The sequence below is a fragment of the Pelmatolapia mariae genome, linkage group LG23 (genome assembly GCF_036321145.2).
Source record: "Pelmatolapia mariae isolate MD_Pm_ZW linkage group LG23, Pm_UMD_F_2, whole genome shotgun sequence".
Lineage (NCBI taxonomy): Eukaryota > Metazoa > Chordata > Actinopteri > Cichliformes > Cichlidae > Pelmatolapia > Pelmatolapia mariae.
The window spans coordinates 39,671,465-39,696,785 of NC_086246.1; the positions used below are offsets into that span (position 1 = coordinate 39,671,465).

At 43.1% G+C, this 25,321-nt stretch overlaps 3 protein-coding genes across 5 annotated transcripts in view; all 3 read right to left on the reverse strand.

Moving 5' to 3' along the window:
* Window positions 1-9,396, reverse strand: part of ell (elongation factor RNA polymerase II) — a 44,431-nt gene extending 35,035 nt beyond the window's left edge. Inside the window, exon 1 of the mRNA XM_063465835.1 lies at window positions 8,733-9,396. Coding sequence (XP_063321905.1) covers window positions 8,733-8,867 — 135 coding nt within the window. The 5' untranslated portion in view covers window positions 8,868-9,396. The remainder of the gene's footprint in view (window positions 1-8,732) is intronic.
* An 820-nt stretch (window positions 9,397-10,216) lies between these two features.
* Window positions 10,217-18,445, reverse strand: fkbp8 (FKBP prolyl isomerase 8). 2 transcript variants are annotated; one of them, XM_063467343.1, is made up of 9 exons: window positions 18,321-18,445; window positions 17,516-17,777; window positions 17,216-17,385; window positions 17,013-17,101; window positions 14,300-14,520; window positions 13,956-14,128; window positions 13,793-13,870; window positions 11,771-11,908; window positions 10,217-11,611 (listed from the first exon to the last, which is right to left on the reverse strand). In XM_063467343.1, exons 2-9 carry the CDS (start codon window positions 17,763-17,765, stop codon window positions 11,525-11,527), a joined length of 1,206 nt encoding a protein of 401 aa, XP_063323413.1. In that variant the 5' UTR covers window positions 17,766-17,777; window positions 18,321-18,445; the 3' UTR covers window positions 10,217-11,524. The 2 variants fall into 2 exon arrangements, with proteins under 2 accessions (XP_063323413.1, XP_063323414.1); XM_063467344.1 differs by lacking the exon at window positions 18,321-18,445 and adding an exon at window positions 18,041-18,249.
* An 850-nt stretch (window positions 18,446-19,295) lies between these two features.
* ssbp4 (single stranded DNA binding protein 4) overlaps window positions 19,296-25,321 on the reverse strand; it is an 83,280-nt gene continuing 77,254 nt past the window's right edge. Inside the window, exons 13-17 of one of the 2 annotated variants that reach the window (XM_063465939.1) lie at window positions 24,307-24,377; window positions 24,007-24,085; window positions 23,635-23,663; window positions 23,447-23,548; window positions 19,296-22,044 (exon numbers count right to left, since the gene is read on the reverse strand). In XM_063465939.1, coding sequence (XP_063322009.1) covers window positions 21,961-22,044; window positions 23,447-23,548; window positions 23,635-23,663; window positions 24,007-24,085; window positions 24,307-24,377 — 365 coding nt within the window. In that variant the 3' untranslated portion in view covers window positions 19,296-21,960. Of the gene's footprint in view, window positions 22,217-23,446; window positions 23,549-23,634; window positions 23,664-24,006; window positions 24,086-24,306; window positions 24,378-25,321 lie in introns of both variants that reach the window. The other variant, XM_063465940.1, reaches the window with a different exon arrangement.

A 25,321-nucleotide genomic window follows, 5' to 3' on the forward strand; every position in this document is an offset into this window, starting at 1 on the left:
ATGAAAGCTTAACTTCTGAGTGCTTATTTTCCCCCTATAGTACTAAAAACAGCAAATGATGATTTAAAACTTGATTTTCAAAAAGTATGTAGAACGAGTCCTTTTCAACTGTAACGTACGATTGATGGCCAGCTTTGAAGCGACATCCCCATCCACAACACAAACACAATACATAGCTAACGGAGTGCTACTTCACATTACCGCCACTTCTGTTTTGGACGTGCAGAGAAGCAGGACACAGACTTACTTTTGCCCGTCTTCACACCTCATCAGTCACTGCAGAAAAGTGTTCAAGTCTAACCACATGTGCTCATTTCTAAAGAAAGAGGAGGGGGAGGAGGTCAAACGCTTTTTATGTTATAACCTCAACTGGGGCACACCTGATTTTAGTACAGCTCGGTTTTGCACTGCATCAGAGTATTACTCAGTCAGAATGGAGTCTCTCATACATTATGCAATGTTTACATCCAACAGTTAGGGAGTAGCAGACACTATGTGAAAAACAATTCATGAAAAACATCTTTTCAAATCTGATTTCCAAACATTAGATCAAGTTAATTGCAAATTAAGAGTTGGGGTAAAGAAGGCTTAGCTCCTTTTATTGACGTCACAGCTTTAGACTGCATTAGGCATCCTCAGAAGTTATCCAATTTGTCAATGATCAGTTCAGATATTTATTCAGTGAGAAGTCCTTGGCATGCTTATAATTTGCAATTGTCCTCCCTAAAAGGAAAAACAACAGTAAACCCTGACCTGAGCTTGTAAGATCTTGTTAGTGAGATTTTGGTATTTCCTAATCAAACCTTGCTCAGAGTTACCAAACATTTCATTAAACACATCATTAGCCTGCTTGGCCACAATCTTTTTAAAAGCTTAATAACAACAATCTAAAGGGGTTCTGGACTATTAATGTGACAGGGTCAAAAACTAGATGGCACACAGGAAATTACCACCCAGAAACTATGTGAATTTGATTAGTTACACAAGTGCAACTCTCCAACAATGCAGACTGCAGGGGAAGTAAAGGCATGTCTTTGTTTGGTTGTGAATGTGCACAGGAATAGCCAGGACTAAATCCCCATGGGTATGACTGCAGCACCCACACTGTCAGGTGTTTAGTTGCATCACTGTCACACTTTTAAGGTGCTCCACCTGTCTAGGATTTCAGAGGTGGAAAGAGCACTATGTGCCATGTACTCTGCAGGGGTAAACTGGTACTGGGTGTTCCTAGTCATAATACGAAGTGTGCGTGCATTTCTGCAGTGCTTCTTTTGCGTGTCTAAACCTTGAAAATAGACGTGGCAGATGAGCAGCACAATAGCACACACGTATAATTGGGCTAACTCTGTGTTCTATTTACTGTAAGAGGATCTTCACCTCTAGAAGGAAACCCTTTGAAGGGTTTAAAGTTTTCCATCTTTTGATGCAGAGCTTTTGATCGCGTGCTTGAATTGAAGCATTACTTTACCCCTGCAACAAAGAAATGGTGCACACATAATCTGCACATGGCATCTGACAGGTTTTTTTTGTTTTGTTTTTTTAAACATACGCTTATGGCACAACAATTTAAAAACAAAACAAAAGACTACGCCTTGTGTCACCCTAAGCTTTTATTCTCTGTTTAATTACTACATGTATGTAAAACTTGAGTATAAAAACAGAAAGCAGTCTCATCACAAAGAGAGACATTTCTCTGAAAACTGAAGTGAGCAAAACAAACTAAACTCATTTAAGATCTTAATAGAAGTTCTTCAAATAGTCTTCTTCTTCTAAGGCCTTGACAAAAGTGATGTGAAAGTGGAGACTCAGCAGGCATTCAGAGGCTCCAGAAGAGCAAAAACAAGCAAATGGGCAAAACAGTAAGTTTACCAATTATGCAGAAAATGTTTCATTTGTCATTATAAACTTTTTACACACTTAAGACCATTAAGCTGGGCTGAATTCCCTGGACTGATAACTAAGATTTGATTTTTTTTAAATAAACAGGATCATTAGTAGTAGCTGGACTTTTTAATTAGTACAACAATATGAACACTCAGGCTGTGCTGAAGAGACTGGTTGCCGCATCTCACACCATGTTGATACAGCCAGCAACAAACCACATGTTAGATTTTTTTAAATACTGAGATTACTAGTGTAGCAATAAGAGAGCTTCCTGCAGTAAGTTAATAAAATCTCATGATAATAGTGTTGCAAATTGAACATTATGAAATATGTAACCAACGGTGATTATAGTACCAGTGTGCAGGGAGTTCAGAGAACAGGTCTACAAAAATGAAAATGGTAAAAACGTGGTCGTTCTCATGTTTAAGGTCATCGTCTCTGGCATTTCCTGACAGTTTTCCAGCCTGGGTGATATTTTTAGATCCCTGGAAATCCTTTTATGACCACTTGGACTGTGACCTCTATTTCACCACGAACTTCAACTTCTGTTTCACACTGACCTGAATTTGTACAATGGATCATTACTGGTGATGAGAGGCAGGCTTCCAGCTTTGTTTGAGAAGTTTTACAATTTCCAAGCAGGAATCCAGGGATTAATGCAGATGCACAGTTTTGAGGGGATCTCATAGAACTTCAAAAGTTCTAAACCTAGCAGCCAGAGACTTATCATCTCAGGCTTTTGATTTTTTTTATGGACCAGAACTTTTCAAACACATCTCATATGGACAGTTTTCTATATCGGCCATAGCAGGCGGCGGTGTCCACCTCCAACTCTGTGTGTCATGGGAAAATGTATGCAAGCAACAGTAAGACAGCTATGCAAATCACCATGGTACTGCAATACTTCAATTAGAAAATGCACAGCTGTACACTCACTGGACACTTTATTTGGTATACCTTGCAAATACTAGCTTGTACCGTGTTTTACGTTGAGACAGGCCTTTGTGGCAGAGATTCAACAATACTCAGACCAGCCCATCTGGCACCAGCAACCATGTTCACAGTCACTTAAATCACCTTTCCACCCATTTTGATCCAATCAATTAATCCTTTATTTGTCAAAATTGCCCGTACACGTTGCGTGTTACGCGTAGGACTCAGGTAGTATTATGCGTAACACGTAGTACACCCAGTTTGAACTTCAGCACACTATCTTGACCACATCTGCGTGCAGTACATTCACCACAATGTGTTACTGGCAATGAAATACCTGCATGTTTTTAATAATGCTGCATCATTGGTGAAGAGCAAAAACAGCTGGACAACCCTCCGTACAGCTTTGTGACAACTTAACCACTGCCATGCAAACCACATTTGCACTGTTCTTCGTTTCCTGGCTTTTAAAAGTAATCTGTCCGTGATCTTACAGTAATATATTGAGTTTGGGAAGTAGCAATGATGGTGGGAGGTAGCTCAGAGCTACTCATTTAAATTAAAAAAAAAAAAAGTGTAAGAAATGAATGTACCTCATTTGTGCAACCGACCTGTGAAGCCTGTTAATTTTAATCTGTGTGAACTGATCTTTGAGCTAGCACATGCAAAGTGTAAACACTGTCCAGTGTATGTAGTTAAGCTACATTGACACCCTACAGATGGAAAAATTCTGTTTTCTTACTCCAACAGTGTCGGAGGTCCAACACGAGAATAATCATTGTGTGTGTTCCAACCCGCTTTCTGAGGTAGAAACACACACAAGGATAGACGTGAACATAAAAGAGGAATCTCCTTTCAAACTCAGTCTTTTCAAATATGGAAAAGCCTGCATTGAATTGGCAGATATTTCTTCAAGGTCCAGCCTAATTCAGGTTTTCTGAATTGATGAAGCAATCTTTCATGTATTACGTCTGGGCATTTATTCTTTATCGCTACAACCCACTGAGCGAAGTAACACCTTTAAAAATGAAGGTTATGTGTGAATAAAACTCAAATGTGCATATAATTTGTTCTGGCGCCACAGTCACACTGCTCATTTGTGCCTATTTTAAGCATTTATGATGCTCCACGTATGATTAAAAATTAAAAGACCAAACCATGACCCATGCACTGACTGAGCTCTTGGAAAGGACATACCAGGTCATGGAGACATTGTCACTTGTGGTAACCTTGCCACAAGGCACAGGAACACCATGACATTTAGAGTCGTATTTGGCCTTAGTGGTTATGGTCATCTCTTGCAGTGTCCCATGCTCTGCTGAAACTGAGGAGTAAGCATTCCTTAAATAACCGTAGCGCTGGCATTAGCCAACTGGATTCATGCAACAAAATCCCCACCCAGGTTCTGTTACCTTCCCTACCGTTCCCATAAGGTCTGAGACGGGGTTAGGTGGCCAAGCCCCCAGCTTACTTACAACTTCCTTAGTTACAAGTGCTTTAATTCAGAATTCGTCACCGTTAAAACTTATGCTTACAGATGAAAAACAACAGAAAGGGTGTCAATTTTTCCCCTATGATGGAGAAATTCAAAAGTTCTTTATCTAGAGAAGAAATTTAAGCTCTGGACAACAATTTAAGCAATTCAACAACTTTCTATCCTGACAATTTTAAAGGCAAAACATGCTTTCGGTTACACGTATCAGACAAATGCCGCTTTAGGTTACAAAGAACTAGATTTAACGGAGCGCACTCACATCTCATACAACTCTTTATAAAGTTCAGGACTTCAAGCGAATAAAATGTGGAATATACTGCACATAAATCCAGACCACAGATCATCACGGGACCGATGCCAGCACTGATGTTTGTCCTCATGAATACAAAATTCATTCTTTTCCTCTCACTACAACACAAATGACTTGTCAATGCCACTGGGACTAGTTACCCCTCACCAGTATTCCTGGTTTAAGTTATTGTCATGCCAAATGTTTGTAAAATCTATCATTACCGAATGAAGCTTGGTTCCCTGTGCAGATACTGTGTGAAAGTCTTCAAGTCATTACACCTTATGACAGTGGTGTAAAAGTGAATTAGAAGTGAGTTTGTCGTTAAGACGAAGGTCAATTGGGCATTTCTATTGTCAAAACAGAGGGGTGAGGTGGGTCTGTGTGCGTGAGAGAGCACGCACCTGTATGGGGGCTTTTGAACAAAAGGCTGTCTCTTTGATGGATGGACATGTTAAGTTTTAGATTTGAAACTGTCTTTTGAGATAGGAAAAAAAAACAAAAACCCTCAAGTACTATTTCAGCACACTAGTCAAGCTGTTGTTTCTAGTACTGTGCTATAAAAGTCATACAGACATAATTAAAAACTTATCTGTACTCTCCATAACCTACAGCTCAGTGATGCCGGGTAGCCTTACTCATTTCCTTGCTTATGTCACAGCTGGTAGGAAAAAAAAAAAAAAAAAAAAAAAGAGCGAGTGAGTCTCTGCTGGCAGTCCCGTAGCAGAAGCTCCAGTTCACCATGTCCTCAGACATACCAAGAAAAAACCCCAGCTGACAGTCACGTCTCATTCAGCCAGCAGTGCAACAAGACATGCTTTATTAGACTAATACAGCATCTAAATGAACTGAATCAGCTTTCCATCTGGTCCCGTGTTTTGTATTTTGTTAGCTTACAGAGGAATGTGATCAATAAGCCTTTAAAAATTTCTTGCTCTCCCACAAAGCAAAGCGTGTAGTGACTTCACTATGACACAATTAAGAGTTCACCTCTCTTCCTCTTCCAGCTCACCCCAGCAGTTGGGTGCCAGCCAATGTTAGAACAATCAGGAACTCTAAGGGGGGAAAAAGCAACACTGAAGGCAATTTAGGCTCAGGTTTGGGGCAGTGGCATGAGTGATAGGGATGTTTCTGAGAAACAACAGCGGAGATAGACCATACGGACCAAAGGGAGCGTAAACTGCACATAGCTTCAGTCTCAGATGATCCTGTTGATTTCTTTTTATTCAAATGAAGGCAGAGTTCTTGTATTTATGAGCTAATGAAAACGGATAACAGCCAACCACAGGCAAATAAGAATCCCAAAACTGACGTCAGTCCAACAACTCTTACCACAATTTATGGCATGTGAACGTAGGAAGACGGGGTCTTCAGCTAAGAAGAGCACCGCTCCTGAGCCCCAGTGTTAGCCTTTGTTTGGATTTCATTCCAGTGCTTTTAAATATGTAAAGCTCTCATTTGTGTAATTAACACAGCAGACACCTACATTACTAACATTATAAGACTGATTTATCTTCTTTAGAGGACACACGTGCACACCTATGCCGGACTGTTCTGTGTCACATGGGTGGTTTAATAATCTCTCATCATCTGTCCAATGAACCTGTTGAAGTCATAAAAACAGTGCTTAACTGCCTCTGCAGTCCTGTGCTTATTGGCATATTGCAATCCCAAAACTAAGCAAGTGCTCAGAAACTGCCGACCTCAGAGATGCCACTCAACACAAAAAGTTTGAATGTGAATCGTGAACCGTTGAGCCCGCCAAGAGCCAACGTCCCCACAATGAGGCAGCAAAGTTTCTATCACCTTACTACTCCAAAACCACTCACTTCTCTATATCGTCCACACATCTGATTAGTCAGTAGCACAGTCATTCAAACTGTGAGTAAGGGTTAAGTCAAATAACAGGGAAAGAGGTCAGGATAAGCTCACAATGAGCTATACGAGTTTAGCAACACGTCTGCACGTCAGTTCAAGGGCCACTTTCAGAAGAGCATCTTCTGGACTGTAAAACACGTTTTCAATTCCTCTGACATCCATGTTAGCAAAAGAAACTTCCAGCTGACCAATTTCCTGTGTACTCTGAGTTGTTTAATGCAAATTTGAGTCTTTGCAGATTGGATGAGCACTGGGCAGCAGTTTATCCTCAAAGCTCTGCCAGTTCAGTGTTTGGAGCCCATTTCTGGAGGTAGCAACGACCAGCTGCCTCCTAAGGGAATTTCTAGTCCCACAGTTAAGACAGTGTTACCAAATCAGTAGGCAATGGCACTGTGACCTCCCACAGCTCATAGAAAACTGCCATAATGTTCATCTGGCCAACAAACGTACTAGAAGGGCAGCGGTTCTCCCCACTGGTGGGTTACAGAGTCATGTTATTGGGAAAAATACATGTGGAAAATTCAGCTTGGTTGTCAAACAGAAGAGTTTGACATCCACCGTGGAACAGGCACAGGACACAGACGGAGCTGTGAGGAGAGCATTTTCTTAGATTAATGGTTTAATTCACTCGGACAGATAAAAAGTTAAAAATCAAATAAATTGCCAGATATTTTCTGTCAGGTTCACCCATCGATAACCATAATAATCAGTTAAATTAGCATTTCTGCCAAATAAATACCAAGTGTTCCACAGTTTTAACAATTTGCTCAACTAATCTAACATATTCATATCTACAATGAACTCTCAGCTCTAAAGTTGTGTTTTTTTAAACCGCACCCCTGTGAAATATCAGGAAGGCATGATTAAACACTAAAGCTTAAGATCTGTGAGATAATAATAAGTTTCTGCCACCTTCACGAGAGCTAAAAATACCTGCAGCTGCAGTACGTGAACACATCTTCAGGTTGTGGTCAAATTAAGAATCCAGTTCTACAATACTGGAGGCAGATGCCAGATGATGAAAGTTTTCATGGGAAGCAGTCAGGCTGGTAACAACAGTGGACAATCGGTATGGCACGTTTTCAGCGGGTAACGTAAGAAAGCTCACATGGCATGTGTTTTGATAAAATCGTGGACAAATGCACTGCTAACAGATCTCTAAATCACAACACCAAAGTCCTAAATGATCATCATTTCCTAATATAACCATCACAGATACCTTCTAATGCTCATTCCTTCCATGTGCCTTGTATTTGATTAGGCAGACCTCTTCCTACAACTAGTGGCCACCCAGTTACCTGTCACAGTTTACTGTTGTGGATTGTCAGCTGCAGTCCTGCTGTACACAGCTACTGAAGCTGGAGATAAGGCCCTTTCCTCCTGGCCTGTCAGCTTTTCCCTGTCAAATATTTATAGAAGCTGAAACGTTAGATGGCCACCATCAGACTTAAAGCTGTGGACACAAGAAGCCGAGTAAGAGCAAAAAGCAACCCAGAAACCAGAAACCCACGAGCTGAATCTAGTGTCCAGTAACTTCAGACAATGTCTAAAGCTGTAAACTGAACATGATGAGCATTTACTGGATGTGAGAAGGGGGGGTTGGGTAAAAAAAATGCCCATGTTTCGCATGAATACCGAGTACTTTTCCAAAGTATTCACAGCCGAGCCAAGGCTTTGAGAGAGGTAACAGCTTAAAGTGAGCGGACAGGGCTCAGATAGCCGACGGCACCAGATAGCCTCATGTGTGGGCAGTTTGGTGGCTAGTTTAGCTAGCAAGGGTTGCCCTCCTCCCCCCCTTCCCCCCTTCCCCCCAAAAAAACAGAAAGAGAGAAATGACAGGGGTACCAAACTTTCTGGAAACATCTGTACACGCGCCATAAATGACTAATTTTCACTGATAATTCTTTTACGTTATAAAAGACGTGTTTAAGCAAGACAAGTGGCCGATACCAAGTTTACACAGAGAGGCTGAAACAAGCAGCCCAACGCGATGAAGTAAGCGGGCTGCGGGTCCAGTGGCACCGGGCTGGAGTGAGGGGTGTCTGGGTGTAGCTACAAAAACACGGAAAACCCACCGAGCACCCCGCCACAGCCGGGGCTCGCTAAACTACACACTCATCAAACCGAACCGGCCGTGGACCTCAGCGTGAAGGCAGGCGGAGCGGGGACCGACCTCCCTCCGCCTGTCACAGCCGCCAGCACGGACTTCGGGAGCCGACCGGGACGGCACGGAACCGAAAAGGCGCCGCTTACCCTGCTGCTCTGGTAGGCTTCGAACGCCTTCAGCGCGCTGTCAGTGAGTTTGACGTGAAACACGGAGACATTGCTGCCGTTGCTCACTCTTCCACAGGACAGTCCGTAACACTGCTCCTCCTTCAGCGCCGCCATCTTGCTCTCGCTCCCACCACCACGCGCACGGACGCGCTCTGCCGTAAACCTAGAAGTCCCGGTGCTTTTCAATGAATATGCAGCAACGAGCCGGGGAGCGAGGAAGCCCCGTGGGCAAAGCCCGAGTGTCTGCTCAGAAATAATAACGACGACGATGATGATGATGACACTTTACAGCGTCACACCTGTGCTGCTTTTATAAGTTTGGTAACTGAGCGATGTTAAATTGTTTCAATATTTTTGAACACTTAAAACTAATTGATATTTTAGATGACTTGGATTTTTTTTTCTGAATATTTTGTAATTATATGTCATTTTATTAACGACTGAAAAATATACACTGACTATATAAACCAGCACTGCCCAGCAGAAACGCGTAGGTAGAGGGAAACGATAGGTCATCAAATTACGTCAGCGAAACGTCAATGTCTGAATGCAAGACACACACACACACACACACACACACACACACACACCATGATGGTTTGGGTATAGTCACAACACCCGAGAATGTCTGCTTGTAAACCAATAAAACATGGACAGTGACTCTATCTCTGATTTAATTCATTTAACTGTCTTTGTGATGTTTTGGCTTCATGCTGAGAAGGAGCACTCAAGAGGTGTTGATGGAGAAGGATTTTCACCGTGTCTTGGAGAGGAGATGAGTGTCCTCATGCAGTGTGATCCTGCATGAGGAAGTCAGGAGTGACTGTGTGTGAGAGAGGTGCAGGACATGTACAAGGAGCAGGTGGAGGTATGCACCGGAGAGAAGCGGAATAAAAGTCAAGAACAAGAGAGAATACCTGTGTGTGAATGGGAGGGTGATAGGTGGAACAGCGAAGCCGCAATGAGCAGAGGAAACGAGGCGGAAGAGCACAAGAGAGGTATAGAAGTGAGTGTAAGCAGGGTGATTTTGGTTTATAAGCTGGTAGTGAGAGCTGCTGTGATGAAAGAAGTACAGGAAATGAGTCCAACAGAGGGACAGCTCAGAGTCAGAGAGATGAGGTGGTTTGCACATGTGCAAAGGAGGGAGAGTGGATATCCTGGACAGAGGATGATAAAGATGAAGCTGCCAGGCAGGAGGAAAAGATCAGCCCAGAGGAGGATCATGGATGTAGGGAAGGAGAACATGCAGAGGGCTGGTGTGACGGAGGAGGATGCTTGGATAGGAGGAGATGCTGTGGGGAACCCCGGAATGGACGGGCAGATGATCTGGAGCATGTTCTCCACGTTCTCTATTAAAAGACATGGACACAGCAGAGCAGCTGCGGTCTTTTTATGAATCAGTGCAACCGTCAATATCTGTGAAACACAATGGCAGAAAGTGACACACAAAGGAAACCGTAGTCTCATGACCGACATGTTTTATTGGGATCAATACAAAATTAACAAATGCATGGAACGGCATAATTAGTTTAATCAGCAAGTGTTACGAGTTGATGCGACTACCAGCTACTCTGATGAAAGCACAGATTTACTGGAGTCGCATTTACTCTAGGTAGGAAAGCAGTGAAATAAATTAACACCAAATGGAACTTAATTTAAGGCAAACTACACAAAAAAAATTACAAAGGTGGAAAAAAAACAAACCCACGCACGCACTCAACATGGCCTTCAGAGAATCATCCTTCAACATTTGGTCTTAATTGTGATACTGAGGTATAATTGACTGAAAATGAAAAATAAACTCCACTTTCACCCATCTGCTGAGAAATTACCTGTACCATACTCTGCTGTCACTTTAAAGAGAAAAACTGCATCTCAATTAGGGGAAAATATATATATATTTCTCTTTTTCTGGCGGTTGAATGATGGTACACATGACCGAGCATGAATAAATGTCCTGGTTTTAAAATGTAATCCAGGAGTCATGTGCTAAATAATGTATGCTGCCTCTGACTGTTGCCTTCCCCACTGTCAGAGAGGTGTCCGCATTACCTGCGACTCTTCGTGAGGCATTTCTCACTCGCAGGCTCCTTCGTAGTTCCTAATGACGTGGGCACAATTTTAAGAACATCTCTCTGCACCCCCACAATCTTCAGCGTACACCCATCAACTTAAATATATCCAAAGACTGCAGTACTGCTCTACAGGTGTTTCAATAATAGTGTGTATGTGTGTAGAATCAGTACAAAGGGTCACGGAGGTAGTGCACAATGTAGAGCATCATTTGAAACGTGCGTGTGTGTGCGCCATTAGAAAGTGAAATTGTGTCTCTTGCATAATAAATATTACTTCAAATGCACAATCTGACACTGAACTATAGCAACAAATGGTAACATTTCACAGCAGCTGATTTCTTTTTTCTTAAATCTATTTTTACACTTTTCGCTTCAGCGTTCCGATAATTGCTTTGAACTACCAGACTGGAAAAATGATGGCAGCAAAAGAAAAGATTCAAAACGACAGATATTAATAAACCTACACATTTACAAGGTTGGAATTACATCTCCCATATTACATCATTACCGTTGACGTCGAATTTGTCACAAAGTTCTCAAACATAGCAGAGAGGAGAGAGTGACGGCGAAGAGGCAACTGACCGACTGACATTTCCACCTCCTTTGACCAAAGGTCAGAAGGCACTGCCAGATGTGCTTTTGTGTTTCGGCTGGCCCGCTGCGTGGTACTGGTCAGGCCGTCGCTACAGGTTCGCATCAATTTCTAGCAGCTATGACAACAGATAAGGCTACGCCGCCGATGGCTACTGCAGTGGCGCCAAAAAGCCACTTCCAGCTGAGACCCTGGGGAAACAGAAGTAGAGTGCATGTTAAGCAAGTCGAATAATTTGTTGACTCACTGAAAAGCTCAAACAAACAAAACTCCACATCCTGTTTTATTGGTAATACTGGTAAAAGTCTGCAAACCACAGGTTTAACTCGGCATTTTAGCGACAGTCTCACCCATGAAGACTTGGTGCGTGGTTTCTGCGTGATGCTGTTATCAGAGGGGTTACCGAGCATCTTCTTATACATGGCCTGCTCTGCTCCCCGCTGCTCCGAGTGCTTCTTCACCAGCTTGGAGAGCTCAGCGTGGATCGTCTGCACACAACAGGCGAGACAATTAGACGACTCAAAGCTGCTCTTCAGTCTAGCACACCTGCTGACGTGCAGGACTCGCAGCCGGAGTGCCGATTTCTGCGTCCCACGTACGTCAGGACGATGATAAGCAGAAAATACAGCATCACAGAGCTTTGCAAGAGGAATACGACCAATATTTTTCAGTACTGATGAAACACTTAACATAATCGAATCCTGATGAAACATGAAATTTGATTTGCGTATGCATGTTTTTGTCTTCCAAGAAATCATTTTGCCCACATGGTGACAATTATTCCAGGATATGGGTCTAGTTATTGTTCCAGGATGGCCTGCTACATGAGTCACTTGCTAGTGACTAAGCAAACTAGCGTTTTCAGACACAAAAACTTTTTCTGCTTAGTAAAACAACCTGATCAAAGATTGAGTTTACAGTAATGTTCACTTAACCGTGTATTCTGTCTGTGGAATTGTTTCAACACAGAGGATTTGTCACTTTCCACCTAAGATGCCGCAATGGTACTATCAACCGCTCACCAAAGACACAAAACTGACAGATGACTAACTTGTCCCTGAGAGAAATGATAAGGGTAAACTAAACATCCTGTACTAGCAGCACGTGTGTCCAAACGTTGTGCTGAGACGTTCGAAGGCCGTCTAAATTGGACCCGTCATATCCGCATGTCATTTCAAAAAAGTAAACAGACAGGAAAATCATCTCTCACGCGTCCGAGTTTGAGATGGGGGTGTGAACGGCTGACACCAGTGAAGAAAAAAAAAGCAGACAGTGTGTCTATTAGAGAAGAGGACGACAGTGCGTCATCCTGTCACTTCATACGCCTGCGCCTGTCCAAGACCGCCTCATTTATTATAACGAGAGTGCCGCGGTATTGTCACCGCTTCTTGCTGTTAGAACACGGGTTATTTAAGGAGTCTTTTCAGTTTTTGTGGCACATTTTAGCATTAAAAAGGGAAATCTAGCACTAAATTAGAAACGTGGTGACACACAATGATGACTCTTATAAGATCTGACCCCCCCCCCCCGGTTTAATTCAGTTTCTTAACCTACTTTGTTTTTAAATGTAGCTTTGGTACGTTTCATTTTAATACCTCTGGTTTATTCCATTTGCTACACCTCTGTACTTGTTTCAGATTTGCAGATATCAGACATTTAGCTGCATTTCCCCAACTACTCTCACAGGCCCATTAACTTAGCAATTCACCCGAGCCACAGAAACACTCCATTATACTTGCACTGTGTGTGTTGGCTGAAAAGAGGTATGCAGGCCATGTGCTGTTTGACAGATTTGTGTAGGACTGAAGTGGGGAGTTCTGGGCACGAGCACCAAGCTGCTGCAGCTTACAGCTGATCCAAGAAGCCCACACGTTTAGACGAGTTTCGTCAAACGGCCTCGCGTAGCCAAAGAACCACGTATACCCAGTTGTAGAAGCAGAACAGAAACAGTGTTTATGTGCTGGATATGAGTAGAACCTATTCACAGCAACAATCTGGAGATGGACCCCTTAAATTGATCAATTGGCTCTACAAATACAGATATACTTTACCCTATAGCCCCATCTGCTGGCCATAGGAACACACTGTTATTTCTCAACACCACAAGATATAGCCAACATTAATCACACAAGTCCAAAAGTAGGGGCAGTGGTGATTAGCACTGTTGCGTAATGTAACTGGTGATGCTGAACTGCCCATAGGTGTGAATGTGGGTGTGAACGCTTGTCTGTCTCCGTGTTAGGCCTGCGACAGACTGGCGACCTGTCTACCCCGCCTCTTTCCCCTCATGTAGCTGGGATAGCACTCACCCAACCGCCCGCAGGACCCTGATAAAGATAAGAGAAAGAGAATGGATGGATGGCCAAAAATACCTTGTTGCTTGGTTCCAGTTTAAGCGCCTTCCTTAAAGTCTGGATGGCGTCTGTGTATTCACCTTGCAAGGCCAGTACCTAAAGCAAAGACAGGTACCTGTGAATAAGAGAACCAACGAGTTTACTGACAGAAGGAAACCGAAAGCACGAGAGCTAAGCGCACCTTGCCCATGCGGAAAAGTGCCTTTATGTTGTCTGGCTGGTGTTCGAGTGCTGACACGCAGGACTTCAGCGCTGCATCGTAGTGGTCCAGTTTCAGCTGAGAAGCGGCCATATTGTTTAGACACTTCACTTTCACATCCAAAAGCCCCTCTTCCTCCTCGGGGGTAATGTCAACTACAGCAGGAACAAAAGAAGTTTTTAAAAAAGAACAGTACGAGTTATTTTTGAAATGGTGCGTCATTGCATTATTGGCTTAACCAATGTTCCTCTAATGTTTTTTCACTATAACGGCCAAATCTAAATTTACAGGAACGCATCGTCAACGTGAGCATCGGCAGATCTCACCTTTAGAACTAGACTCCGTTATCTGCAGGGCAATGCTATACGAATTGACAGCAAAGGCGTAGTCTCCACGCTGATAATGGGCATTGCCCCGCTCTCTCTTTTGGCTGGCCAGGGCAATCTTCTCCGCAGGGGGCAGCAGCTCCAGGTCTAGAGCATCAGTAGCTTCCAGCAGTTTCACTTCTAGGGACAGCTCAGCATTTGCAGGAACTGCAGGTTCAAGACTAGAAAGGGAAAGACAAACAATCAGAGGCAGGGTTTAAGAGAGTAAGAGACAACAATCACTGGATTACACAGGAAACAGGACCTGTCACATGTCCTTGCATAGAACGGAAAACCGTTTTTCGCACAGTAAAAAGTAGGTTTAGCTTTTTAAAATGTAGTGCTTGTATGTGTTTTTTTAAATCTACATTAAATCTGCATTAGAGATTAGCTTAACCTGTGCACGGAGCTGTCCAGGTTTGCTTCAGCGTTTGGAGATGTATTTCTTTAGGCGTCCTGATGATGGATCACTTAAATTTCTAAAAAGATGCTTTAAAAATAAAAAATCTCTACAGAACAGCAGCCTCTGGCAGCAATATTAAAACTGCTGAATGAAGGGTAGTTTGGTCCGAGGAAAGAAACTGCTGCACTTTTCTACATAATGAAAAAAGAAAAAACCTGCAGTGCAGAGGAGCACTACGGCTTTCCTTCAATTTTCAGCTCATATGAAAGTTAGGAACTTCATTATGGTCACAATGTAGCACTGCATCAAAGACGCACATAATCAAATGAAAAGAAAAAAAACCAACCTAAAAATCTTCTGAAATAAAAACATGGACTTCTTTATGAACTGAAGACCTGCAGTGATTAATTAGATACATCCATAGTCAGACGATTAAACATTGCTGCGTTCGCGAGTCTAAAAATACTCTCAGGTTTAATGAATGCGCAGCATCAATAAAGCGTTTCTTTGAGATGGCACCAGCTACTGGGCAGACAACAGCGCCTCTCTGTCTCTCTCTCTCTCTCTCGAGATGGGCGATATAAACAAAAATCAGAAAGATGAGAGCCGCACAAACCAGTGTGACTCGGCAGCTCTGTGGGGAATGACGGGGTGTGCAGTGCCATGAAAAAAGTATTTCCCCCTTTCCAATGTATTATTTATTTGCATATCTGTCACATTTCAATGTTTCAGATTAAACTAATTGGGGAAAAAAAAATTTATCCAAACCTGTGTGAAAAAGTAACTGCTCCCCTTGTGAAATGATAAATGAACGGTGGCCTGAACACTGTCAGAGCTGCTGAATCACTCAAATAGAAGCTGTCTGACAAAGTGAAGCAGGCTAAAAGATCTAAAGAAACAGCTGAGAAACAAAGTCACTGACATCCATCAGTCTGGAAAAGTTTACAGAGACATTTCTGAGGCTCTGGGACTCCAGTCAACCACAGAGAGATCCATTATTCACACATGGAGAAACTGGGAAAGGTGCTGAACCTTCCCAGGAGTGACTGGCCTACCAAAATTCACCCAGGAGGTCACAGAAGAACCAGAACAACATCTGATGACCTGCGGGCCTCGTCTGGCTCTGTTAAGGTCAGAGGTCATGACTCAACCATAAGAAAGAGATTGGGCAAAAATGGCCTCCATGGGAGAGTCCAAGGAGAACACCACTGCTGACCAAGAAGATCACAAAGGCTCGTCTCACATCTGCCAACAGACATCTGGATGAACCCAGAGACTCCTGGGAAAATCTTCTGACTGATGAGACAGAAGCTGAACTTTCTGGAAGGTTTGAGTCCTGTTACATCTGCATCAGACTAACAGTGTTTCATAAAGAGAACATCCCAGCAACAGGTGGACACAGTGGTGGTAGTGTGATGGTCTGGGCGGCTCTGCTGCTCCAGGACGACTCGCTGTAACTGAGGGAACCATGAATTCTGCTCCATACCAGAAAAACTGAAGGAGGATGTCCGCCAATCACTTCATGTCCCGAAGCTCAAGCGAAATCAAGCAGCAGGGCAATGATCCAAACACAGCAGCAAGTCCACCTCTGATTGGCTGAGAAAGACTAAATGAATGTTTTGGAGTGTCCAAGTCAAAGTCTGGACTTAAATCAGACTGTACTGCTTCAGCGTGACCTTAAACAGGCGTTCATGCTGGAAAACCCTCCAATGTGTCTGAATTAAAGCATTTCTGCAAAGAAGAGTGGGCTGAAGTTCCTCCACAGTGACGTGAAAGACTCACTGAAGGCATCACAAATGCCTGGTGGTGGAACAGCCAGTTATCAGGTTTAGGGGGTAATTACTTTTTGATTTTTGTTGTTTGATTGTTGGTTTCTCCCTGTTCCTGTTACAATATTAAATCACTATGAGATTATTATTGTTATGCATTAGTGTAGAAGGATTCTTCTGTTTTAATTGGTTAAGATAAAGCTCGTTATAAACCATTTTGTAACCTCTAACTAGAACCACGCCAATAGATACAGCCTTATCGGCCACGATAACCCTCACTTAACTCTAAAAACTATTGTGAGAAACAGTGGCACAAGCCAAGACCTGTGCTCTCCAAAGTGTGATCAGAAAGTCACTAAAGCTTCATTAGATAAGTGGACAAGACAGAGAACTGAAACCCACTTTTAAATGAATTAGCATTGTGAGAGGGCCATTATTAAACTTTGATACAAAAGAGTTTAAAAATAACAACATGCAAAAACAGCCTCAAACACTTCCTTACCTTCCTCTGGCACCATATGCATATTTGGCATCAGTCTGGATGAGCGCCTCCTCTCCCATCGCCATGAGCTGGACTGTGAGATCCAGTGCCTGAAAAGGAGAAAAGCTCTCTTCAGAAAATTAAGGAATCACACATGAAGTGTGCAAACTCTGCACACAAACTTCTGCAAAGAGCATTAATAAACTAATCTAACAGGTCTTTACCTGGATTACATCACCATCTCCCAAAGTGAAAGCGAGATCAGGCTTCTCCTCTACCACAGTCCCGTCCACCAGGCTCGTTTTAAGACGGATTTTCACATTCTGTCCTTTCTGTGGTCGACTGTCTCGACCTTCGCCTTCCTTCAGGACTTTTTTCTTCAACTGCCCGTTACCTGGAATCAGACACAGTCACATGTATTACAACACTGACCACTGTCCATATCAGGCTCAATGCCCATCGCTAATCAAGCAAAGTGCAGCACAGCCTACACTGCTGTGGAGCACATCATGGGTCCCACATACCCAAAACATCCAGCCATTCATCGACTTGACCTGTAGGGTCGGGGTCAGCGTTTGTATTTTCTGGATTTGTGCGTTTCACCTTCCCTTCCCCGACATCTTCCAGAGGAGGCGGCTCGTCGTCGTCAATGTCTTCCTCATCTAAAACCTCGAAGTCTTCTCCGCTGTCCAGCAGCGACGTTTTGCTGTTTTTCTTTGCTGATTGCGCATTATCGTGGCTATCCGACTCCATAATCTCCTCTCTGTCAGTCATTAGCAGACCCCTCTGATGATAAAAAAAAAAACAAAAACGGGAGACAACGTCAAAAATGATCCTTTGCCTAGCACTTCATGTGTGTGCCCTCCCAAAACACGGAGTCCAATTCAGATTAAAGCCCAAAAACCGTGTTTAAAGATCCGCTGTCAGTCACACACCACTGAGCTCGTTACAGGCTAACAGCACTGAAATAAAACCTGCTTTCGCTCTGAATCGATCAGGATTATTGATCGATTTTGGCGTGAGGTGATGCGATTTCACCTCAACATTACCTGTTAACTGTTGTTCTACAGCAAGAAAGCCGACCACACGTTTCCAGAAGTTTCTAACAAGTTGCCCTGCTGTCATGTGTTCCCACACGGATGGCAGGCTGCTGCTAGCACACGTTAGCCGAGGATGTACAGCTAGCTAGCTGCTAGTTGTCAGCATTAAATTAGCAATTTTTTTACTGTCTCTGAGTGTTTATCACTGCTTATACCGATCCCCAGTGGAGTGAGTCAGAGTTAGGGATTTTATAATAAAAAGCCTGTATCAAAATAACCGGATGCCTACCCTGAAATTGTCTGTGAAGAGCCGTGTTTTGGTTCTGAGCAGTCTCCTTTAGCTCGCAGTGCTGAAGTTAGGTTGCTGTTGGAGAACATGAAGCCAGTGAGACCTGGATGTGTCGCTGCATACCAATATCAACCTGACTTCGCCACGATCTGTTAACAGCCCCAAGCAGGCTGCTTCCTGTTAACCTTGAGACCCTGCACGTTTATTGGACGTTTCATGCTTATTCATAATTTACCTCCGAGGCAGCCATGTACGCCTGCAGCTGCTATTTGTAATGATATAAAAATGACTTATTTTTGCTAGTTTAAAACACCGATGAACACACTGAAAGCTAAGAACACTCAAAATGTATTAAATTTAAAAAAACCGTTTGTATCAGTGATTTAGGGGGTGAATTTACACATGAAGACTTTGTGTGCAGCTCTCTAATGTTTTGATTTATTCTGAATAATGATTTTAAAACTGTGATTTACATATTCACAATGGCTAGACATGCGTTTCATCCAAACACAAATAAACAATGCTGATGTAAAGTTTTCCAGGAAAAAGATGTTTCCAGTGGAAATATGTTTTTACTGATTAACATCATCACAACCAAGCAAAAGTCTTGAGTCACCCCTCGGGCTTGGTTAATGGAAAATAACTGCAGCACCTTATTAAAATATGTAGAAAACATAGATGGAAATACAGTACAGAAGTATTAAAGTATTTGGTATGACCACCTATATTCTTCAACACAGCCTGGATTCTCTTGAATGAATCATCTGTGTAGACAATGTCAAAAGAAAAACGTAGAAAATTCTTCAGAAAGCCCGCAGGACTATTGCTCAAGTGCACTTTCAAAAAATGATAAAAGCTCGGCTCTTTGGAAGCAAAATATGAAGAAACGAGGGATGACTCAAGAGCGATTGCCCGAGACTATATGGAAGATGAGTTAAATGAGCGCTAAGAGGGAGAGAGAGTCAAACAACAAGGAAAAATCAAATGACATTTATTATTGATGCATTGTTTCTTTTTTGATAAGCAAATTATCTGTTTTTCTTTCAGTCTAAAGAAACTTTACAATATAAAGAAACATACAAAGAACATCTTTATTACCTACACAAGACACCTAAGTCCCTAAGACAAGATTCTGAACTATCCTACCATGAAATACAAAGCAAACCCAAGAGACAGACTGCTTCATATTGAATACTGCCGTGTCATCAGAAAGGACCGTGAACGGTACAGGAGAATCGTTATACGCCCTTACCCCGATTCCCCACCCCTCCCCGTCTCAATACAACCCCCCCGCCCGACCAGCAAATCTTCCTAATGGTACAGTATTATACATCACAATAGAAGTACAGAGATGGCCGACGATCGATATACACAGAGGACTGAGAGAGGATCAGTGAGAGAGCTTCAAACTATACAACGCTATTACAGGAGCGAATAGCAAAGGACACAGTTTTCCCCATAAGTATTACATTTTGATCTTCTTAATTTAAAATGAGGTTTCCTTAAGTATTTTTTCCTTTTTAAAAGTTTCTTAAATTGATAAAAATCCTTCATATTAAAAACTGCAATATGAGGTCACATGTTTTTTTTTGTGAGAAGATGCCCTTTTTTGTCGTTTTTCTGGAAAAACTATTCACACGATTTTTCAAAACCAAAACAGAGGAGTGGAGGGCAGAGCGAGGACGCCGCGGCTCTTTGCTCCTCTCTGTCCCGTCCTCCCCGCCACGCACGCCTTTAGCGTACGGTCTGCATTAAGTGTCTCAATGTATTCTATACATTTAGCCATGTTTACTGTATTCTAGAAATTTAGCCACATGAGCCAAATAGTCAGTGCATCCTTTCACTATGAAAAACATGGACAGATCTATTTATAATTTACTTTCAGCTGTATTCATTGGTAGTGACTGACATATCAAAACATGTCAATGATATCAAAATGCATTATACAGTATTTACAAAAAGGGAAATCAAAGGGTGAGGGGTGTGGAAGGAGGGGGGAGGGGTGCGGGAGGCGTGTGTCACTACATAGGAGGAACACTGGGCTGAGTGATTTCCAGGCCACCGACGGCCAGACCCTGGAGATGTCCCTGTTTAACGCTGTGTACAAACTGTTCACATTGATATCAGGAAATTGATAAGTACATCACCACCACCCATAGAGGCAACGCTGGTTGCTCAGTTGTCGTTGGTTTGAAAACAGCTGCGAAGCAACTGAAAGAAACAGTTTACCCTCTGAACCGGTGACAGCGAGCGTTCATCAGAAACAAATTAAATAGCGTACTGTGTGACTTTGACGTTTCTGTGTGCAGATTCTATGGGCTTTATTTTTTTTAATCAATTTCATACATTTGAAATTAAAAACAAAAACAAAATGGAAACTTATTGATTGCAAGTAATCCTCTTCTTTAGATGGTTTACGATCAACTCCCAGCTCCCATCATCAGCGCTCCCACGGGTCCGTTATCCCGCACATGTGGGACTCACTGATGGGAACTCCACAGAGGCAGGTATTTAACCCAGAGTTAAGAAGATGGACCCAGCAGTATTTGTGATTTCAACCCAAACGAGTGTCTCCCACATTTGCTTCCAGCCCAAAAGGAGTTGCTGGATGGACCAGAATGAATCCTGGGAGGAGAAAAGGGGCCACTTGGAGTCCATAAAAACAGTGAAATCAAACAAAGCAAGAGGATGAAGGGTAGGGAAACACGTTCCAGGAGTCACAGACGACTTGTAAATAACAAATAATTAAAACAAAAGATAGAAAAGAAAACACAGTACAAGCTAAATATGTTACATTTACAGAAAAGACCCAATCCGTAGAGGAGACGAGTGGATTCACAAAATTTCTGAATTAAAAATGGCACCTGACAATCACGTCAGGGTGTCATCAGAGCCATTTTCTACCAGCAAAAGAGCAGGAAGCTAGGAGAAGGGTTACTTTTTAAGACAGTACAGTTAGACGTGTGATCGTCAGGTGCATCTACAGACACACTGTACCTGAAAACACAACTCGGTTACCAAGATACTCTTCCCGTGAAGTTTGGGGAACACATTTAGGAGACAAACATTAAAGGAGGTTTGTGACGCGAGGCTGACGGTGGCAGAAACGAGACAAACAACAAATCAAATCACGTAAACAGAAAATCATTGTGCATTTTTCGAGCGTGTGCTTATTCTGTCACCGTCGCTGCTGCTGCTGAGAGAAAATGTGCCCTTTACAGGAAATCATAACTACATTAGTCAAACGATATCAATTATGAAAATTAGAACAATAATATCATCAGCAACAACAAAAAATACAAACACTGAATGAAAACCGTTCTCGCCCCAAAATGACATCATCAGTTCATCTTTTTTAACCAATCCTGTCACAGGAGCAGAGCTTTTGAAATGAGGGCTCTCGGCCCCGGGTCGGAGGACTGCTGCGCGCCCTCGTCAGTTTTAATCAGCTTGATGTGAGAACAGGGTGACGGCGGGGCGGAGCTGAATGCGGAGGGGCGTCTCGATTGGGCCTGGACGTCACCCACTAGGGCAGGTTTCGGATGCAAGAAAGACACGCTTGGGGCAGGTTCGCGGTCTCACGGCGCTCGGACCCTCGACGGAGCGAAGACGAGATCCTTCCTGCTGCTCGGAGGCCTTTTCATGTTCTTACACCCAGTTTGGAGGTGTTGGTGGGATGGGGGGCCTTGAGGCGAATCCTGCTTTCCAGGGGAATCCCCAGGGGCTGTGTGGCACAGCACACCATCCACGAATAGGAGGAAGAGGAGGAGGGTAATGCAAGACGCATCAGGGTGGACGGGAAAGGGAGGTTGAGATAAAGGGAGATGAAAACGTAAAATAAAATAAAAGATTAAAAAAAAAAAAAATCACACACTCATCGTCATGTTGGGTGAATACTGTAAAGAGAGAAAAAAAGAGAGCAAGGGAGAAAAGATAAGCTAATACTATATTTAACTTGTTCCACTATCCAGTTTAATATAAAAGCAGTTCAGCTACTTAAACTAAATGCCATGTCAAGTCCACCAGCCTTCAGCAGCAAACAGTACACAAAGCTCTTTCTAGTTTATTCTGTATGTCAGTAAACTCAGCAAGCAGAGCGAAGCCCAGCCCAGAGAGAAAATGAGGGAATTTCAGATCAAAGTGACGGTACAGTCTGACATTAATCACGCTACGGCAATCGCTCCATGCACCAGGGAAGGCATGATGTGTGTTATTGTCCATGCTTGTGAGTGTGCATGCTGTGTTTCTGCAAGGGAGTCGGACAAAGCTGGGAACACGGGGTGTGATGCGAAGGACTGTGCAGGGGGCAGATTTCCAAACCGTGGAGACTTTTGTGTGCAAAACAACACAGTGTTAATTTAGCTCTTATCATCGTAAAGCAAGGCAGCACTACAAGGTTTCCTGACAGCTAACTCAGATGTTCACAGGAGACTGTGATTAACATGCACGGATCAGTAAAAATACAATAAAACTAATAAAACTAACAAACACCAGCAGCAGGATATGGATCATCTGCGGCATCTGAACACAGATTTGAACTGAGCAATGAGGAAATGAAAGGTTTTCATTGTTCCGTCTCTTAATGTTAACAAAAATAAGCCAACTAAGTCCAGTCTAAGCTACGTCTAAGCTTGTAGTAACACTGAGGCCCTCCATATTTAAAAATCACAGCTCTCAGCTCAGCCACATGTCTGCACCGAGGTGAGATTTCACGCTGACAGAAGATTTTTGTGCTGTTACACTCTCCAACCTGAGTTTTCATAGTAAAACATCTTCAAAGCTCTCAGTCTGTTAACATAATGATGTTCTGGAGCGAAAGGAGTAGTTTCATGTGACTGTCATGTCTTAAATTTGAAAAACGTCTCACTTCAGTCTGGTGGTAAATGAGTCCTGCCTGAGACAGCGAGGGACTTGCCAGCTTTCTAAAATGGATCACTTCAGACCTCCATCTATATTTGTCTTTAGAAAACCATCCCCCAGGTCGCCGTGGACAATTGGCAGCTACGATCATCTAACGTGGAGGGCGTGAGTGAGTCTCATGCCGGCGGGAATCTGTGTCAAACACTTTCGGGGGGGGGGGGGGGGGGGGGGGGGGGGGGGGTTGTGTCGTACGACACGGTACTCACACTTTCACTTTGGAATGGGTTTAAAAAGTTGCCTGCCATTTCGCCGTCATCCCGCGGAGTGCCGGGAGGATTGTTCATGCCTGCCATATTGTTGGGAGAATTCTACAAACGTGGACGAAACGCACCAATGAGAATAAAGAACTCATACAGACGGACAAAGAGAGACACGCAGGCACGGACAGTCTTACCTTTGGCAACCCATCCATGTCACCAGAGCCTGCGATTAGAAAAGGAAAAAGAAAAACAGTGTCAGTGCAGGATATCCAGAGCTAGCAGAAATTGCTTGCACTTAAACAACTAATGGCTTTTAATTAAGCTATTTGTTACACATACAGATGAGCACTAACTCAGCTGGCTTCACCAATCATGTCTCATACATCAACAGGATCAACTGGCCTAACTCACTGCCCCACTAATCAATTTTCCCTTTGCTCAATACTGAGACAACACTTCCTCGATCTTCCATTAGAGGGCAGAGTCCACCTTCTAAAAGCTTTTGAGTGTCATAAGATTCAGTGTATGGGCTCATAGCTTACTGTACCACATCTTTAGGTACGCACCTAGTGATCCATTCATATGATGCTGATCCATAGCACCCATTCCACCCATGGGCCCATCGGGACCTGGTCCCATTGGGAACTAAAACAAAAAACAGGCACGTCAGTCATTTTTATTTCTATAGTCCAATATAATAGATCAAAAATTACCATCAGAGGGTTTTAAGACAAAACGGCTACAGCTAAATAAGGTACTGTCTCTCAGTATTTTTGCAGCTTGGGGAACACAACATGTTAGCAGACTGGTTTATAAAAAAGAAAATAAATAAATATATGAAAACTGAGCCAAACGTCAATACGTACATTAGGTCTATTACCACCAGGGCCGATGGGGTTCATCATTGTGTAGATGTTTTCGCTTGAATTTGTTGAATCTACGAACAGAAGAGCAGGTGGATGTTTAGGCTCACTGTGCTTCACTCCTCCCAGCCTGGGAAGCACTTACAGGTAAATTGCCTCTTTTTATATGCAAAATCCATGAAAAATTATTGAAAGAAGTTTTGGTCTTTGAAGTAAAGAACGAGGAAAACTGAAGACACATAGGCAGCACCAAGTTTACCATTGGTGTAATAGTTTCTGCTACAGTACAGGACAAAGACCACCACCGAAGAAGAAATAGAAAAAACATCAGTTCCTCTTTCTGCCAGTCAATGCACTCGCTGCTCTCTGCAACGCACAGTGAAAGAAACCCATCTTATTCCTGTAACAAGGAGATTAGTTGTTATACGGACACCCTGGTAACTTGGCATCAACCAGTACACACTGTGTCGCTCCCCGCGTGCGAGTCGGTCTGTTCTTAAAAGATTCAGAGGAGTGAGGTGACCTTGATCTGACATTGCAGGTAGAAATTTGTGAGCAGATAACTGAGAAAAGCACGAGAAAGAGGAATGACGAGCTGAAAGACGAGGAGCAGAGATGGACAGAGCGCATGCACGGCACATGGGGTAGAGAAATCTTGCCCATTAGCGTTCCTGAATGCGGCTTTTGTTGTCGTGACTGGAGGAAGGGGGCTAATTCCAGAGTGAGGTGAGCACTTTTGTGTGTGTGTGTGACTGCAGTGGAAAATGTTTTCCTTCTCAGTGTAGGTGCGAACAGGACTGCAAAGGGCTGCCCCGCAACATATCACAATAGCGGCGTGCATATAACACAAAAAGAAGCTTTTCACGGGCCATCAGAAACAGAACATCTACAGGACGACCGCCCGCGGCGTTTTGTTTGCAGTCAATCCTCCACAGAGACACCTTATTGATGGGTCAGACCTGAAAGGGATTAGTCAGTTGATTGTATGCCTCTGCTTCCACTCGAGTATTTTTCACTC

What these genes read in the sequence shown, in the direction of transcription:
- fkbp8 (XM_063467343.1), bottom strand. Translation starts at nt 17,765, where the DNA reads ATGACTGACAGAGAGGAGATTATGGAGTCGGATAGCCACGATAATGCG. An exon ending in TGAATGGCTGGATGTTTTGG is followed by an intron (nt 17,386 to 17,515) that starts GTATGTGGGACC and finishes GTCTGATTCCAG; the next exon opens with GTAACGGGCAGTTGAAGAAA. An exon ending in CACGCACCAAGTCTTCATGG is followed by an intron (nt 11,612 to 11,770) that starts GTGAGACTGTCG and finishes CTGTTTCCCCAG; the next exon opens with GGTCTCAGCTGGAAGTGGCT.